This window comes from Pygocentrus nattereri, chromosome 19 (genome assembly GCF_015220715.1).
Source record: "Pygocentrus nattereri isolate fPygNat1 chromosome 19, fPygNat1.pri, whole genome shotgun sequence".
Taxonomy (NCBI): domain Eukaryota; kingdom Metazoa; phylum Chordata; class Actinopteri; order Characiformes; family Serrasalmidae; genus Pygocentrus; species Pygocentrus nattereri.
This window is the reverse complement of record NC_051229.1, coordinates 23,228,146-23,246,865: the sequence shown is the minus strand read 5'-3', so window position 1 is coordinate 23,246,865 and position 18,720 is coordinate 23,228,146. Positions and strand designations below refer to the sequence as shown.

Below are 18,720 nucleotides of genomic sequence, written 5' to 3'. Positions count from 1 at the left end.
GCACACTATGCACCTCAACATCCGTTGACCCCGCTCTGTCATTGTACGAGGCTTACCACTTTGTGGCTGAGTTGCTGTCCTTCCCAATTGCATCCACTTTGTTATAATACCATTGACAGATAACTGTGGAAAACTTCGTAGCGAGGAAATTTCACAACTGGACTTGCACAGGTGGCATCCTATCATGGTACCACATTGGAATTCACTTGTCTCCTATATCTATCTATATGTCTATATATATATATATATATATATTTCCATATATCATTTCTAACTGTACACCAGCAAGGTGGAGTCACAATGTAGGTGTTTGTAATAGGTGGTATGTAAGTTTCTAAGTGGTATGTGTCTTAGACATACGTAAGTGGCTGAGACCAAACCCTAAAAACAGCCCAGATCATTATCCCTCCTCTATCGTGATATAGTTGGCACTACGGATTGTGGTAGGTAGTGTTCTTCAGGCATCCACCAAATATACAGTATATATATATTTTTGGGGTTTGGTATATATGTTTTTAGGGTTTGGTCTCAGCCACTAAGACACTTACATACCACTTAGAAACTTACATACCACCTATTACAAACACCTACATTGTGACTCCACCTTACTTGTGTACAGTTAGAAATGAAAGCTCATCTGTTGATGCACAATATGTGTCAGTTATCCTCTAGTTTTTCATCAGTGATCGGTTTCTGACTACAGAACACACATTATAGGAGTACATTGAAAATACATTGTGCAATACACAGAATACATTGTAAGAGTGCCTAATAAGGTTGATGGAGTGTGTTATTTTATGTTTCACTCTCTCTCTGTTCGTTTTACTTTCTCTCCATAGCTGGAGTATACAGCACGACTGGATTTCCTGTGGCGCGTTCAGGCGAAGGAGGAGATCAATGAAATGCGAGAGTTGAGGGAACACAATGAGAACATGTTGCGTAACATCCTGCCCAGCCACGTCGCACGTCACTTCCTTGAGAAGGACAGAGACAATGAGGTCCTTACACATTCTCACACCCTGCCCACATACACAGAACTCACTTGGCATGTCATTACTTATAAGTGTGTGCTTACTACATACATATTACTATATACATTATATGGCCTGGTGTGGACACCTGATTATCACACCTCAATGGGCATATTGACATCTGTTTTCAAAACCAGGCATTAATATGAAGCTGTCCTTTGTGACTTGGCATTGTGCATAGTGATCTTATGATGTTGTGTGCATCTGCTTGGCCATGGAAACCCATTTCATGAAAGAAGAGTTGTCATTGCTTTTACACAATTTCACAAACTGACTTGTGACAAAGGTGGCATAACAGTGCCATGTCACTCAACTCTTATGTATGATCCATTCTATTGCCAGTGTTTGAGTTTGGAAATTGTATGACTATGTGCTTGGTTTTATACACCTATTAGTATTGGGTGTGCCTGAAACACCTGAACTCAATAATGAGTAGGGGTGTCCACATACATTGTCATATAGTTTTGCACACTTTATGATTTCTTCCTGTTTTGTGCCTCTTGTCTTGTCTTGCATTTTGTTGTTTCTTTTTTTCTACCTACTCTTTCTTTCCTATTTAGTCAATAGTCAGTGGTCAATTGCTAGTTAGGTCATCTTTTTCCATTTATATGTTTATTCAGAATGCCTCTACAGTTTCACAACAATACACTTACAAATACCTCACTGCTGTCACTACATTTAAAAATGTGAATGTACAATGAAAATCACTGTCTGTTGCAAAGTTTTATGATTATTTATCCATATATTCCTTCCAAACAAACTGTTCACAATAGAACAGTGGGGGCTTATGTTTTGCATACATACATATATACAATCATATACATTACACCTTCATGCATTCAGCAGTTCACTGGTTAGGTCTCCTGTCACACAATGCTCCTGAGCTGTGAAGGTGAAGGCTAGCTCAAGCCTCCTTCAGGCTCCTTCAAGCCAAGTGACAAGAGAAGTGCCGCTGAGTCTTTCTGAAGTGCCGTGAACTCCAATCTTCAAAATGCCTTGAGAAGAACACTAACTGGCAGTTCTGTTACATTAGCTAACTAACCTGTGTTGGCTAGCATGGTGCTGACCGATTAGGGTAGACAGCAGGCCATAGGCATGACAACAAGCCCCCTATAATGTTAGATGCTAGTGGGTGGAATGGCATGTTTTGAGAGCATCAGCTTGGTTAAAACATAACAATAGCGAGTAAACAAGCAAATAATATTTCTTTTTTTATAAATGAAAATAATTATTGTATTAAGGGGTCATCGATTTTCTTTTGCACTAGGTCTCATAAGAATCTAGATACACCACTGCATCCTGCCATCCTACCCACCCAGAGTAAACGAAACCAATTATGCTCTTTTGGACTCCCTGTGGCATCACCAGAGATTGAACTATTGCTTCTAGAATTTACTGATGATAGGTGCCAATTAATGATAGCCAATACGGTTATGCCACTTGGGAGCCCTTTATTGTTTTTTGTATTGTTTGTTGGCTATTGTGGATACAAACACACAACTGTACAGAATACAAACACCTTCACTGTCATTGTGTGGCAGTTAAAGAAACTTTGAGAAATCACTCACACTGTTCTGTGTTTTTCTGACGGTCAGAAAGCAAAGGTCTAATTCAGATGTTTGAACTCTCTTCCAGGAGAAAGTGTGTGTGTGTGTGTGTGTGTGTGTGTGTGTGTGTGTGTGTGTGTGTGTGTGTGTGTGTGTGTGTGTGCGTGCATGTGTGTGTGTTTAGGGTCGCAGTAAGATTGACAGAGAGACATTTTGTCTCCCTCTCTCTCTTTGTCAGTTGTTATTATTCTGAGAACAATGTGCTCACAAATACCCCCCTTTCAATAGTCCCACCCTAAGACACACACTTACACAGAAGGGGAGAAGAGTATGTGTCATGGCGTTTGGTTTGACACTAATAACACGCTGTCAGTCTCAACTACGAAGGAACTAGAGGATTTCTGAAGAAGAGAGAGAAACAACCTCTGATGTAGTTTCAAGGGCTGCCTTTCTCTCCATTGCTGTCTCTATATCATTCTATCTACATTTCTCTCTCTCTGTGTATTTCCATTTGCCTTTTTTCATCTATGTTTCTGTATCTCTTTATCTCCTTTTCCGCTGTCTATTGTCTCATACATCTCTTTATCTCTCTCTCTCTCTCTCTCTCTCTCTCTCTGTCATCATATATATAGCAAATAACTCCAATGGTAATTTGATATTTCAGAGTTGAACAAAGCCATTTAATTAATCTTCTAAGTACAACATTCAACATTTTTTAACATAAATAAGTAGGTAAAGTGCTGAAAATTGCAACAGCCAATTAATGGGCAATACTAAACATCTGTAAGATCATATCTTGGAAAATCAAAAGGCTGAATGTCACATGTCTCACGGTTTCCTATATAGTGCACTATGTGAGTTAAGATATTTTGGCTTTAACACACATGTGCCCACATGGCAGGTGTGGTTCTTTATTAGACATACTGTGCTCTGTTTAGATGCAGTAGACACGATTTTAAGACCTACATACTGCACATTGTAGGGTGATGGGAGCCATATTTTGCCTAAAACAGTTCATGGCAGTGTTGCATCTACTGACCCAAATACTGCATGCAGATTCACTGAATGGCACTGGCGTTTCACTGTTTCTGCAATAAATCATAAACTTGCAGTGCATTGACAATAGACTGTAGTAGGTTTTGTGATTGAACATATTTAGGGCTCAGAATGTGCTTTGTGTTAAGAATAACAACAATCAGCTTGATTTTTTTAAATGGGGTTTATGGGTTTTTGCAAATGAGTTCTTCATGTATATATATATATAGTAACTTACAATAATTATATTGTGTAAAATGTATGATTATTTACACTTCATGTATTAGGGATGCACAAGGATAACTGTATCTGCAATAAACACCTAAAGAAAAGCAGCATTATACTTACGTTTACATTTCAAACTGATACTTGTTGACACATTTACTGTAATTCAGAAGAGCAAAGTATTGACACTGGCTTACTGCACTAAAAGGTCTGCATTTTATTTATTTTACTGCCTTTGAAACCTTCAGAAGTAAATATTATATTTCTCCATAATGCTAATCTGGGTAGATGTACTCCCCGTTTCCATGTTTCACAAATGTTTATGTATCAGCATCAGCATCAACAGATATGTAGGGCTGGGATGGTAAGCAAAAACACAGTACATTTGTGCCTGAATGGGCGACAAACAGCCTTTCACACAGAGTGCAAACTTTTTTTAGAAAGTATATTGTTAAAACACTAAAGACATCTATCACAGCCTTGTTGTTCATGTACTCCTTTTATAATGCTTTGTAATGCTTTTAATGAACACACATACAACACTTTTGAGTTGGTGTTGAATGATTTTTAGCACAATGTCTTTGAGTCAAAGAATTCCTGATGTTAGAAGTATCATAATTGATATCAGCTGTCCCTACTGCATGTGTAATTGATGTACCACCGGGACTGGAGTTTCAGATCCTGTGCAGAATGCTTATTCAAACAAAATGGAAAAAAGAAAAGTGTAAATTCTATGTGTTGATTTCATGGCCATTGTAAAAAAAATCAATAGCAGGTCCCAACCGTAATGTATATGGAAAATATCGGATATTAGCATCAGCTTACAGTATATCGGTGCATCCCTAGAATATATTCATATTCCTCTCCCTATATTGCACAGCTTCTTGGATCTAGACTGCCTGTATTTTCTTTTTGTGTGTGCATTGTGTTTGTATTGTGTGTATTGTGTTTGTATGTCTGTGTTTGCATGAGTGCATTGTCACATCCACTTATAGGCAGGGGACATACAAGGATAAGCTTTAACTGTGACTGGGACACTAAATGTACTTTGTGTGTGTGTGTGTGTGTGTGTGTTTGTGTGTGTGTGTGTGTGTGTGGAGTAACTTGCGTCAGCCTGCCGTTGTGAGCTGCATGAGTCAGCACTAGTGTCATAAAGGCAAAGAAATGTGATCTGAAGCCCATGTGTATTTACACACGGTGTGTGTGCATACGTGTACACACACATGAAAGCAATAGACATGTCAACTCACACACACACAACACCTATAAATTTGCCTCAGGCGAAGGACACTGTTGCTGTGTTTATATATTCACTGCTGTGTCAAAACAGTTATTTATTCCCATGGCTCTTTTATCAGAAGCTTTGCCAAGCCCACTGAGTGTATGTGTGGAGAGGGCAGGGGCTTCTGACTGGTAAAGTATGATTTTGATTTGGGGACTGAGAGCTGTGAAATTTGTGGTGGATAAGCACTGCCCTCTGGTGGTCAGCTGCAGTAATAACGCATGCAAACATACACTGTAATTCAGAGATTCCTAATCCCAGTCCTATTGACCCAACTAAGAGTTTGACATAGTAAAATGTATCATTCACTTCCCATTCCATCCAACACATACATGGAAACTGAGCTGAAAATTTAGCTGTTTTTAATTTATTGCTTTTGTGTTGTCACAAAATTCAGCACATTTATGACTGTTCTATTAGGTTCTGTTTGTAATCAGTTGTAAGATGGCAACGGTAGTCAGCAGAAGCTAGGCTATTTTCGAAAGCAAGTGCCAAATGTGCAAACATTCTATTAGCTAGTCTGAAAATAATAAGTGTGATCTTCTCACACGTTGTGTGAGCAGAAGTTTGAAAAGAAGCAGTGATTGGTTTCACAGGCCTCGGAGGAAACCTGTGTTAGCCTTCACCCTCCTAGCGTTGATAGCATTGTGTGATCGGGGGAGTCCTAACTAGCGGGTGGAATTGGAAACCACTAAATTGGGGAGAAAATTGGGTTAAAAAAAATAATATGACACTGTAATGCTGGGATATATTTTAAAATGCAATAATATTGAATTTTATCCGTACCACCCAGCACTACCCTTACTATATACCATAAGCACTTACCATATATATAAATAAGTTCTGAGATGAAAAAAAGACCTATGTTATTTAAATATTACATTTTTTACATTACATTACATTTACGGCATTTGGCTGACGCTCTTATCCAGAGCGACTTATTATTCATATGTCACATATTTTTATTGCTCACTGAATTAGGCATCAATTAGCTGCATATGATGCCTAATTCAGTGAGTGAGCAATAAAAATCTATACTCTTTAGTCAGTGAAATGAGTTACTTAAGTCCTATTTGGATTAGTTTCACACAGGGAGGGGACATAATGTATTTATTAGGCTTTCTCAGTGATTGTAGTCCCAACCAAATCCATAATGACAGGAGAGGGATTTAGTGAGAGTCAGAATTTTCCAAGGTTTTTCCAGCACTTTTCCCAGTGGGAAACATGACTATTAGAGACATGCCTTCAAATCAGCCCATACATATTAAAACACAAGGAAAAATATCATGATGATGCTCATTTCTGCTAACAGCCCAATTGTAGTAATTTGTTAGTGCTAAGCTAACAGCAATGCACATTGACATTTTTTTGCCATTCCAACTTAAACACAGACATTTAAAGACATTCTAAAAGGCCTTCCATGTTTTACTTGATGCTTGTGACAGGACATATTAACATGCAGTTTACCCTGTAACAATTTCACACCCACTCTTTGAGTGGTAAGCTCTGTTATAGAGCTGCCGTTGCTGTTTTTCATTTCTGACAAACCACTGATTGGATTGTGGCTCATATTCGCAGTCTAGGGCTTCCAGAAGGCCTCAAGTGACATTTTTTCTCACAAATTTGGACCTGGCTATTGGAAATCAAAACATGATTAACAGATTGCTCTGTCACTTTGCAATTATGCTGATGGTTAGGTGACGAGTTAGGACTTCTCTTCATCTCTCGATGACCTAACCAGTTGGAGAGCTCGCTTTGGTATGTCTTACAACATACCAATGAAACACAGTTAATGATTGGTCTAATTTCTCCTGGCCATTTCAAGAATGCAACCCTTTTGTTTACATCTAAAACAATGAAACAATGTTATTACTATAACACTTGCAGAATGTAAATGGAAGAATGATTATATTACATAAAATTTAACTAAAAACAAAAGCCATGTATTTTTTAGTGCCCAGAAATCATTATGTCTTCTATGAAGGTCTTTTCCCTGTCTTAAAAAAATAATTCTATATCCCATGACTCTTCTGAGATTTCTGTGAGTGTATGAGTTCTGTTACATGGTTTCTGACTCTGTGTGACATACTTTTATCTATACAAATAGACAAAAGTACAGATACAGTTTAGGCTTCACATTGGCTGCTACTACTCTAATTAGCTGTGGCTATGTTATTAAATATAGGACTACATCATACACTGTCATATAAGCATGTTGGTGGCCAGAGAATATAGTTATATTTGTCTTAATAATCTGTTATATGTATCGTTATACTGCTGTTACCCTGGTCAGAAAAGAAATGTGTTTAGCTGCTATTCCTCTTAACTCAGCACACACAGTAAAAGAGCAGTTTTTATGTTTTGTCTTTTATGTATTTATTGTATTATTATGCACTTAACATAACCGGCAGAACCTTTATGTCAATGTAATGCTAAAACTCATTTCTGTATGGACTTTTTTAAACCTTTGAACAGGTTTCTGGACTATGCTTCTATATAAAAAAGTACTGGTGACAAAATTTTGAATGTTAAAAAGTGGTGGGGACATGTCCTCAATGTCCCCACCATCCCTGAGTGCGAATGCTCTATGACTAACACAAATCTCCCTGTCAAAGAGGCCAATCACCACTCTTTGACAGGGAGATTTGTGTCAGCTGATTCTTGATTGGAACAGATGCCTATGGAACTGTCCTAATCAGGAATCTAGCCTACCCTTCAAAAGGCCATCAGTTAACCCTCATCAGAGAGTTCATGTGCAAAAGTTTGAATTCCCTAGTGTTCTGTGATTTTATAATAACGTGTGCCAGAGTATATGACAAAAGACAGTAAAATAAGTTTGGTCAAATTTTATTTTTCAGACATTTTTCAGAAAATTTCAGTGCACAGTTTCTGTTTATCAGCTGAGTTTAACATTCTGGATGTACCTTAACTTTTGCAAAGGCTGTATGTTATGTTTTATTTTGTCCTCAATTGGTTAAATTCAGCAAATAAACAGTAATTGTGCATTAAAATGTGCAGAAATCTTAGAAAATCAATGTTATTGGACAAACATTTAGCATGTGACTGTTGGCAAGTATATTCTTCAAAAACAGTACACACCTCTTTCTGTTTGTATGTTTCTGTATTTTCTCACTCCTTTTTAACATTCTCTCTCTCTCTCTCTCTCTCTCTCTCTCTCTCTGTATGTAGGAGTTGTATTCTCAGTCCTATGATGCGGTTGGAGTGATGTTCGCCTCTATTCCTGGCTTTGCTGATTTTTATTCTCAGACTGAAATGAACAATCAGGGAGTTGAGTGTCTACGGCTGCTCAACGAGATCATCGCCGACTTTGATGAGGTCAGGACTGAGCGCACATACGCCAAGACACAGACAGCCTTAACAAAGGAACCTAAATTTAAAAATATTCTAAATAAACCTTACTACAGTGCAAACTGACTGATCCATGCTTCAGCCACAAATATGTTGTTTTGTAGCTACTGTTGCAATGTTGGGTAAATTTTACAGAAAACTTTGGCAAACAATGATGTTTTTGTCTATACACTCTGTACACTCAACTGGACAATGACAAAATGTCTATAGTCCAGCTTATTTGATGACCCATTCACCGTTAGAAATAAATGCACTGTACAGGTAAATTATTTAATTCATCAAGGTACAAACAATGTTAATGCACCCTTAAAGGTACAACAATGGTACAACAATGTTTTAAGGTTCAGTTGTACACCTTAAATATTTTTTTTTCCAGTGGAAAAGTACATATTTATACCTTTTATAATCAAATGGTTTAAAACAGGACAAAAAAATAAAAAGCCTGGAGACAAGACAGGATGTGTGGAGTCAATACAATTTCAATGGATTATGCTCCTTGACTAAATGTATAATTATTCTCCCTGACTAAAGGTTCTGAGAGTCACCCCAGTGATAGTTTCATACCATTTTTCTGAAAGTATATAGACATACCAGAGGTTTTTTTTCATAGTTCCCCTATTTTGGGACAAAAAAGTAGGCTGACAAATGAACATTAATTTTATCATACTATAGTAATTTTGTCATACAAACTCTGGATATTGAGAGCATAAAAAAACACCCAATAGGTGGAGGGGCACTAACATCAATATGCAGTTATGCACAAACTGGATATTCGGGGGTTTTGCTGTTTGTCTTATCCTTAGTAAGTCAAACAGCAAGTTATTTTTTTATCATAAAAAATATGAAAACAGAACAGGTAACAGAAAATTACACAGAAGTGTCAACAACTGTTTTCAGTATTTTCTGTACTTTATAGCTGTTTTGACTTGAAGTTAAATAAATGAAGGGTGGTCTGACTTTTGCACAATATTGTTGTCATATTGATGTACATGACCTCTAATTAAAGCTGACAATCTGCACATTAACCTCCAGGCATTGTCATATTTTAAACACAGGGTGCTAAAATACAGAGCCAAAACAGCAAAATATGTCACTGTCAATCTTTTAATGATATTTATTTTCTTAACTAGCACACTAGAAGATTATTCAAATTTTACTTTTACTTGTATAACTGAAAGTAATCATACATAATTCAGGTAATTTTTGTAGCATTTCTTTTAAACTTCAGGCATTTATTTCTTCCTATATTTTGCTCCTTGTGCCTTTACTTTTGTAGTTCTGAAGTACCTGAAAATTGGCAATTAAAATGTTAGGTTGAGAAAAACATCACAAATGAACATAACCTTTGTTCTAGAAGGAGAAAAAGAAAAGACCCAAAGTCCAGTCCCTGCGAATAAGCCTCAAGTGTAGTACAGTGACAGGCTGTGCATTATGTGCTGTATAGAGAGCTGTGGAGGACAGAGATGAGTTGTTTGTATCTGTGGCTGGTAGTGAGGTCAGGATAGAGTGGTCTCTCTCAACAGCAGTGGCATTCTCCAACTCTAGAGGAGTGCGCTGTTGAATATAGCTATAGGTTAAGAGGGTTTACCAAGAATTCATACATCCCATGAATCCTGCTAGTGCTGGTCTTGATAAAATTCAGTATTATATTTTCCAAGTATATCATACACTGTAAAAAAGCTATTGAGAACACACACTTTTAATTTACAGTAAGATTTTTGAGCTTTCTCAAACGCTGCTTTTGTATTCTTACTAATATTAATTTGTTTTACCAACATAGATTTTTTTATTTATCCAAAGTTAGGCTGACAACATCACTCAGTTTTTTTAGAAAAGCAAAAAATTAGCCCATTACAGCATTTGGCAGATGCTTTTATCCAGAGTGGCTTCCAGTCTAACGGCTGTACAAAGGTAAGTCAATGCAGCATTAGTACCCTAATTTAATGATGCTTATTGGTGCAACAAGGATGTGTTTGCCTGGGCAGGGATGAAAAACTCCAGGTGGAGGCATTACCTGCTATGCTAAACTGAAAACCAGAATGGTGATGTCTTATTATCATGCATATTATCATTATTATGCTTGGGCAAGATTCCTAGTATCATGTTACCTCAGTAACATCGGTCATTCTGGATGACAGTGTCTTCCAATGGACATTCTTTAGTAAAGAAAATGGGTCTATTTAGAAATGTGACCACCCAAAGAACCCTTTGCGTGATTAAGGGTTCTTGCATCATGAAAGAGTTCTTCAGATGGAGATATGCTATAGATGGTCTTGTATAGAACCTTTATTAAAAAAAGTTCTGTATGGCACCAGAAAGGGTTCTTTTAGTATTACAAGCATGAAAATAGAAGAGCCATTTTGGTGCACTATAGAACTCTTTTCAAAAAGGCTCTATATAGAACGTATACAGTACATTCTCCATCAATCTGAAAAACCCACGATGCAAAGAACCCTTTAATCATGCAAGGGCTTCTTTGAGTGTTCATAGTTTTATATAGAACCATTTCTTTCTTACAGTGTACAACCCCAATTCCAATGAAGTTGGGACGTTGTGTAAAACATAAATAAAAACAGAATACGATGATTTGCAAATCTGTTTCAACCTATAATCAATTGAATAGACTACAAAGACAAGATATTTCAAACGGATAAACTTATTTGCTATTAATAATTAAATAATAATAATAAATAATAATAATAATAAAATAATTAATAATAAAATATTGCTTTTTGCAAATATTCACTCATTTTGAATTTAATTCCTGCAACACTTTCCAAAGAAGTTGGGACAGGGGCAACAAAAGACTGGGAAAGTTGAGGAATGCTCTAAAAACACCTGCTTGGAACATTCCACAGGTGAACAGGTTAATTGGAAACAGGTGAATGTCATGATTGGGTATAAAGGGAGCATCCCTGAAAGGCTCAGTCATTCACAAGCAAGGATGGGGCGAGGTTCACCACTTTGTGAACAGCATTGTTGAGAACAATGTTTCTCAATGTGCAATTGCAAGGAATTTAGGGATTTCATCATCTACAGTCCATATTATCATCAAAAGATTCAGAGAATCTGGAGAAATCTCTGCTAGTAAGCGGCAAGGCAAAAAATCTAATTGAATGCCCGTGACCTTCGATCCCTCAGGCGGCACTGCATTAAAAACCGACATCATTCTGTAACGGATATTACCACATGGGCTCAGGAACACTTCAGAAAACCATTCTCAGTGAACACAGTTCGTCGCTCCATCTACAAGTGCAAGTTAAAACTCTGCCATGCAAAGCGAAAGCCATAGATCAACAACACCCAGAAACACCGCCGGCTTCTCTGGGCCCGAGCTCATCTGAGATGGACTGACGCAAAGTGGAAAAGTGTCCTGTGGTCTGATGAGTCCACATTTCAAATTGTTTTTGGAAATCATGGACGTCGTGTCCTCCGGGCCAAAGAGGAAAAGGACTGTCCGCATTGTTATCAGTGCAAAGTTCAAAAGCCAGCATCTCTGATGGTATTGGGGTGTGTTAGTGCCCATGGCATGGGTTAGATACACATCTGTCCCAACATATGCTGCCATTACACATCCCAACATATGCTGCCATCCAAGCAACATCTTTTTCAGGGACATCCCTGCTTATTTCAGCAAGACAATGCCAAGCCACATTCTGCACGTGTTACAACAGCATGGCTTTGTAGTAAAAGAGGTACTAGACGGGTACTAGACTGGCCTGCCTGCAGTCCAGACCTGTCTCCCATTGAAAACGTGTGGCACATTATGAAACAATGGAGACCCCGGACTGTTGAGCAACTGAAGTTGTACATCAAGCAAGAATGGAAAATAATTCCACCTACAAAGCTTCAACAATTAGTGTCCTCAGTTCCCAAACGCTTATTGAGTGTTGTTAAAAAGGAAAGGTGATGTAACACAGTGGTAAACATGCCACCCTCCCAACTTCTTTGGAACATGTTACAGGCATCAAATTCAAAATGAGTCAATATTTGCAACAAACAATAAAGTTTATCCGTTTGAACATTAAATATGTTGTCTTTGTAGTGTATTCAACTGAATGTAGGTTGAAAAGGATTTGCAAATCATCGTATTCTGCTTTTATTTCTGTTTTACACAACGTCCCAACTTCATTGGAATTGGGGCTGTACTATCATGATATCAGATGATATTTAAGTTATCATTAATAAAGTTAAAGACCCCACACTTCCTGACAGCTACTACTCAGGTGCTTACAGACATCTTACAATCCTGCCTGAACATAGCCTGTTTTTTTTTTTTTTGTGACTGGGCTGTTTTATTTTGTCTTCTTTTAAATTTACACCAAAAGGAACCTTACACAGTGTTAAAAGTTAACCAGGCAGGAAACATCCTATTAATTTAGCTTTGTATTTTTATTTGTATTTTGTATTCTTTCAAAACAGTGTAAAGCACTCAACAAATAACTCATATTGCAGTTTTGTTACTACAAAAATAAAAAATCAGTGCTGCTCTATAACATCAATACCACTGCACAGGCTCATGTAATATATTGCATAGCAGTAGCTCCTGCTATAGAGTTTGATCTAGATAATTTCTCTGTACTTCACTCAATTTCCTTTTTTCTCTCTCTGCACTCTCTTTTTGCTCTTACTCTCTGTCTCTGTCTCTCCCTCTCTCTCTCTCTCTCTCTCTCTCTCCCTCTCTCTCCACAGCTGCTGGGGGAAGATCGTTTTCAGGACATTGAGAAAATTAAAACTATTGGCAGCACATATATGACAGTGTCTGGTCTGTCACCAGAAAAACAGGTAAAATACACATATGCACACTCCTACATACTAAAGATATTTCACTGTTGTCGGAAGAAAACCTTGTATCTCCGAAATGGTAACTTTAAAGGAGAAGGAAAAAACATACTTTACTTTTAATCTAAGTCAATGGAACCAAACATTTTTCCAAGTAATTTTGGACCATTTCTTTTAGTTTATTGATCATGAAATTTACATATGATGTAGAGAGCAACAGTTTCTTTCTGTGAAAAGTATGTGAAAAACTGAAAAGCATCAGAAATTGAGAGGTTTTCTTCTGACAACAGCAATATGTTGGTTTAGTATTTCAAGATTTTGACAAACAGCAAGAAGATAGAAGATAAATAATGCACTGCAATTATATACAGTCATTCTTTGTTAAGTTATCTGCAATGAAATCTGACTTAATTGGAATATGAGGCATTCTTGATAATGATTTTATTCATTGTATTAAACACAGTAATTATTTTAATTTTATTAATTGTACATTGTTATTAACTTCATTCTCAGTTTTCTGATCATGATTCTGGACACATATAACATTTCATTTTCATTTTTTATCACATTTCCTTCCTGATCATTTGAAATCTGTGAAGTTGCACAGAACTAGCATAGTAGAATCATTTTATACATTTATGTGCAACCAAACTGGTTACAAGGCTGAAAACATTTATTCCAAACTTTTGATCTGTGATTTCAGACTGATTAATAGTAATGTATATTGTCATGTACAGATACACTGTACTTAAGTGAAAGTATGGGTACTAGGTAACCTATTACAAATGATGGATGAAGTATAGAGCCAAGCATGGGTACTTGAGTGAGAGTTAAAAAAAATGTCTACATTCACACTCAAGTAGTTTTAATTGTTTGGTGGCATTTAATTAGCAAAATTAGCCAAGCTGTGGGCAGCTTCATTTTACATTAATATGGTTTTGTTTGGATGTTTTAATAATAAGAACAATAAACTCAAATACATCAATTCACTCAACTGATTGGCAAGACATTTGTAATAAATACTGAAGGTCTACATGGTAAAGTAGAAGTAGAAAATAGGTTTTCTTTAGAAAAATGTAATTGAGTAAAAGTAGAAGTGCTCAGTTTCTATTATAGTTGAGGGGAGTACAAATCTTCCTTAAATACAGCAAAGTGCAATTGGCAAGTTTGGTTGCATTATGCATTATAGATCACTTTTGAGATTTTTCTTTTTTTCATGATATAGACAGTTGGAAGGGGAGGTTTATACATACAAGAAATAACAATTGCTATTTTATGATTAATACCACCTTTATTATAGAAATTTTCTATATCCAAAATTGTCATAAATGGATATAAAGCTTTACTCAAGTATTTTCCACCTGTAGTTGCCTATTACAATATATGTGGTTTGTTAGTACTGTGAGATTCCTGATAATGTATATGTTGGTGTGTGTGTGTCTGTGTGTGTGTGTGTTGCTGTAGCAATGTGAGGATAAGTGGGGTCACCTGTGTGCTCTGGCTGACTTCGCCATTGCTCTGAATGAGAGCATCCAGGAGATCAACAAACACTCCTTCAACAACTTCCAGCTTCGAATCGGTGAGAGCGCACTCATTAAACTTTTTGAGAGTTGTTGAGTAAGTTCCTTAGCATATAGGTTGAAAAGAATAATGTTTTAGGAAAAGAAGGTACCTTCTTAAACATTAACATAATCTTTTATCTAATACATCTGTAGAATACAGTTGATTTAGGTCAATTACATAGTAGAAAAGAAATCTATAATAAAGGGTCAAACATGTGGCAGCAAGGATGCCAGATAAAACCTCCTAAGTAACAATAAAATAATAGTAAAAACAACTGATGTCTCTCAATTTCATAGAATTATTGTTTTTTATTGTAATTGAACAATTCCACTAGTTCAACTAGTTATTCTGAGACTCAGAATTTTACCACTTAAATAACATTAATAACCATTAATATCTTCTTCAACAATTATTTAACCAATAAAAAAATATTTCTGTAAATTAACATGAGCAAGGTTACAATACAGTATAAGAATGTTTTTTTGTGTGCATTTAACTTTTTACAAATGACCATTAAAATTTACTGTTTTTTGATAGTGAAAATACTTTTTTTACAGTATGCCACGGACAGGGATGTGGGAAGGTGCTTTAAACTGGCTGTGCTGACATTTTAAGCAGCATATACATGATGGTGATGTCCTGCAAAATGATTTTCTTTTTTTTCATTTGGAAAAAAAAGAGAATGGATCATTTCCATCAAACAAAATGTCTTAACATGCTAAAGCGTGGCGAGACACAACAGTAGACACAAATATACATAAACGACACATCAGTGCACTGATGCACATCCTGATTTCTCTGTTCCCTCTCTTTCTAGATGAACTTTATAAGCTTGCTGGGTTCCAATTAGCTTGTTAATGTATGGCATGGTAATCGCTTGTGTTATGCCCTCATTCACACTGATATTCAGCATTTTATTATACACAGAACTGGAGATGTTTGTTTTAACCCTATTTAAAGGTCAGATATATTTTCAGATAAAGAATTCTGAAACACCTAGCACCCTGACTTCCCATATCCCTGAACATAGACAATAATTTTGACACTATATGCTGTACTTTGAAAAAAACAGAAAAAACATTGATTTTTGGAATACATCTATAAAAGAAACTGAAGGGCAGGTGCTTTAGCATCTCTGTTGCTTTCTATTGTAAGGATATTTTAAGTATTCTTTTCGAAGTATACATAGACTGTTGTCCATGGGAACCGACTCTATTCTTCAGGAAATAAATTTTGTTGAAAATACTGGGTATTCCTGGGTTTTACTCATTGATTCTCATGAGGAAATGTGACGAATATTAAGCTTAAACTTTTTTCTTGTTTTGCTTTTTACTATTTTGCTCTCTTCTCCTCTTCCTCCCATTTATTTTCTTCTCACCTGTTTCTTTATATGTTCTCCTTCTTTCTCTTATTCTGTCTTCTCCTCTTCTCTCTTATGTCAGGCATGGCCCATGGTTCCGTTGTTGCAGGTGTGATCGGTGCTAAGAAGCCTCAGTATGATATCTGGGGGAAGACAGTGAACCTGGCCAGCCGTATGGACAGCACCGGGGTCAGCGGAAAGATCCAGGTCCCTGAAGAAACTTACGCCATTCTGACAGAGCGCGGCTTTGCCTTCGAATACCGTGGCGAGATCTATGTGAAGGGCATCAGTGAGCAGGAAGGAAAGATCCGCACGCACTTCCTGCTGGGCCGTGTGCAGCCCAACCCTCTGATCCTGCAGCCACGCAAGCTCACGGGGCAGTACTCTCTCGCCGCCGTGGTGCTCGGCCTTGTGCAGTCTCTCAACCGGCAGAAACAGAAGCAGATCCTCAACGAAAACAACAACTCAGGCATCATGAAGGGCCACTATAACCGCCGCACCCTGCTGGCACCTGGGGGTCCTGACACCAGCCACACCGAGATGGCAGCGGACAAGAATGAAATGGCCTAGAGAGTTGAGTTTCTAGAAGGTACTTAAAGTACAGAAAAACTAAAAGACTGCTATCGCAGACATTTTCCTGATAAAAAGGACTGGGCGTTCAACAAAGATCGCCTTACTGAAAGACTGAGCTGTCCCAAAGACTGTCTGATAAACTGACTGAGTGTCCCTCTTGCTGTCCATGTTTCTTTTTTGTATTTCTTTTGTATTTCCGGCACAATAAAAGGGTTTAATTTTTTATAAATCTTCTGGAAGCTGTGTGTCTGATTTGCTGTTCTCTTCCAGAACACTGGATTATTGGAGCCTTCTTGTGGTCTAGTGGAGTTAAACACAGTGCTGTGCAATGCAATGCATTTCAATGAATTGCTAACTGCAGTTCCACTATAAAAAACTATTTAAAAACAATTCGTTATTCAGACTTTGAATCATGGATTTTGGATTACTAAATTATGTTAGGATTTATTCAAACTCGATAAATTACTTGAGATAATATATATACAAAATGATCATTTATAGGGTACTTCCTCTTGGCTAATGTGTGCTCTTTATTATGGCTAAAATAAATTTACTCTAGACTCTTTTCACTAATCTTATTTGTTACGCATCATGTTTATCATGTATCATATTTTAGATGGGAAAGGTCTTCTGGTTGAAACAGTATAGAACAGCACTAAAACAAATCAGAATCAGAATCCTTTATTGATCCCAGAGGGAAATTGCAGTTGTTACAGTTGCAACCATTTATGCAAAAGAATAAAAATTTTAATAATTTAAATCAAAGATAAAAAGAATTTTGCAATATGTACATGAGATTTAAGTTCTTATGAACACAGTAAAGTGGCAGTGACTGTGATAATAAATATTAAACATCTAGTATAAGGCAGTTCAAATTATTGCACCCAATTATTATTATTACATATATGAACAGCACAGTTAGGTACTGAGTTTTGTACAGATGAAACACACTTTGTGAATCACACACTGAGGGAGGAGTTATAGAGTTTGATGGCCACAGGTAAGAATCAATTCCTGTGCTGCTCTGTGGTGCATTTTGATAGAATGAGTCTCGCACTGAATGTGTTCCTGTGTCTCATCACCGTGTCGTAGAGTGGGTGGGATAAATGGATGCAAAATGTATCAGACGTTTTACTGAGTGTTACACGTAGCCTCTTAGCCTGTTACAATCAATGCCTATGGGGCAGGTTGTAATGTTTGCAGTTGCAGCCGTATCCTTTATAAATAGAAGGTGCTGGAAACAACATTTATGTTTATGTCACATATGTTTATTGTTTTATTTTCAGCAAAAAACAAAATGTGTCCCCTACTCTCTGCTACTTTTTAAAAATAAGTAATAGAATGCCTAGATACAGTAATTCAGTGCTGCATATTGTTGTACAATATCAAATAGTGGTGGGAATCACCTGAGAACCCACAAAATGTGAACCTGATATGAAGAACAGAAGTCTTGTCAACAGAAGAACAGAAGTCAAGGCCCCTAAATGGTATATTGTTTTTTCCATGCCTTCCCACAACAGTGTCCAACTGCTCCCATCAATAACATCACTGGCCTTACGAGAAAGAAAATGAAACTCTCAGCTGAGAGAAATAATGGGTCTCATTCACCAATATCTTCCTAGGTTTCTTCTTAAATGTGTTCTTGATAAAGGTCCTAAGAAAAAGTCTACTTCAGATTAACGACGTGTTCTTAACCCACAGAACTGTTCACAACTTTTTGTGCTTGAGTGTCTTTAGGTTCTGTTCTTACCCACAAATAAATCCCAAATAAGAACACACTGGTGAATGTCAGAATCTTCGTGAAAACTCTTTAAGTTTAAGTTAACTCTTTAAGTAAATGGGCTTTAAGAAGAAATTTCTTCTTAAGAACAGTTGGTGAATGAGGCCCAATGTATTTTGTTATCTTTTTACTCTAACAATGGGCTTATGTTTTGTGTTAAATATATTCATAAT

At 36.9% G+C, this 18,720-nt stretch overlaps 1 protein-coding gene across 2 annotated transcripts in view; it reads left to right on the top strand.

Moving 5' to 3' along the window:
• adcy8 (adenylate cyclase 8 (brain)) overlaps positions 1-16,996 on the top strand; it is a 97,332-nt gene extending 80,336 nt beyond the window's left edge. For both annotated transcript variants that reach the window (XM_017699220.2, XM_017699219.2), the window contains 5 exons: positions 840-998; positions 8,310-8,456; positions 13,182-13,274; positions 14,736-14,850; positions 16,277-16,996. In XM_017699220.2, coding sequence (XP_017554709.1) covers positions 840-998; positions 8,310-8,456; positions 13,182-13,274; positions 14,736-14,850; positions 16,277-16,764 — 1,002 coding nt within the window. In that variant the 3' untranslated portion in view covers positions 16,765-16,996. The remainder of the gene's footprint in view (positions 1-839; positions 999-8,309; positions 8,457-13,181; positions 13,275-14,735; positions 14,851-16,276) is intronic.
• Positions 16,997-18,720: the final 1,724 nt, after the last annotated feature.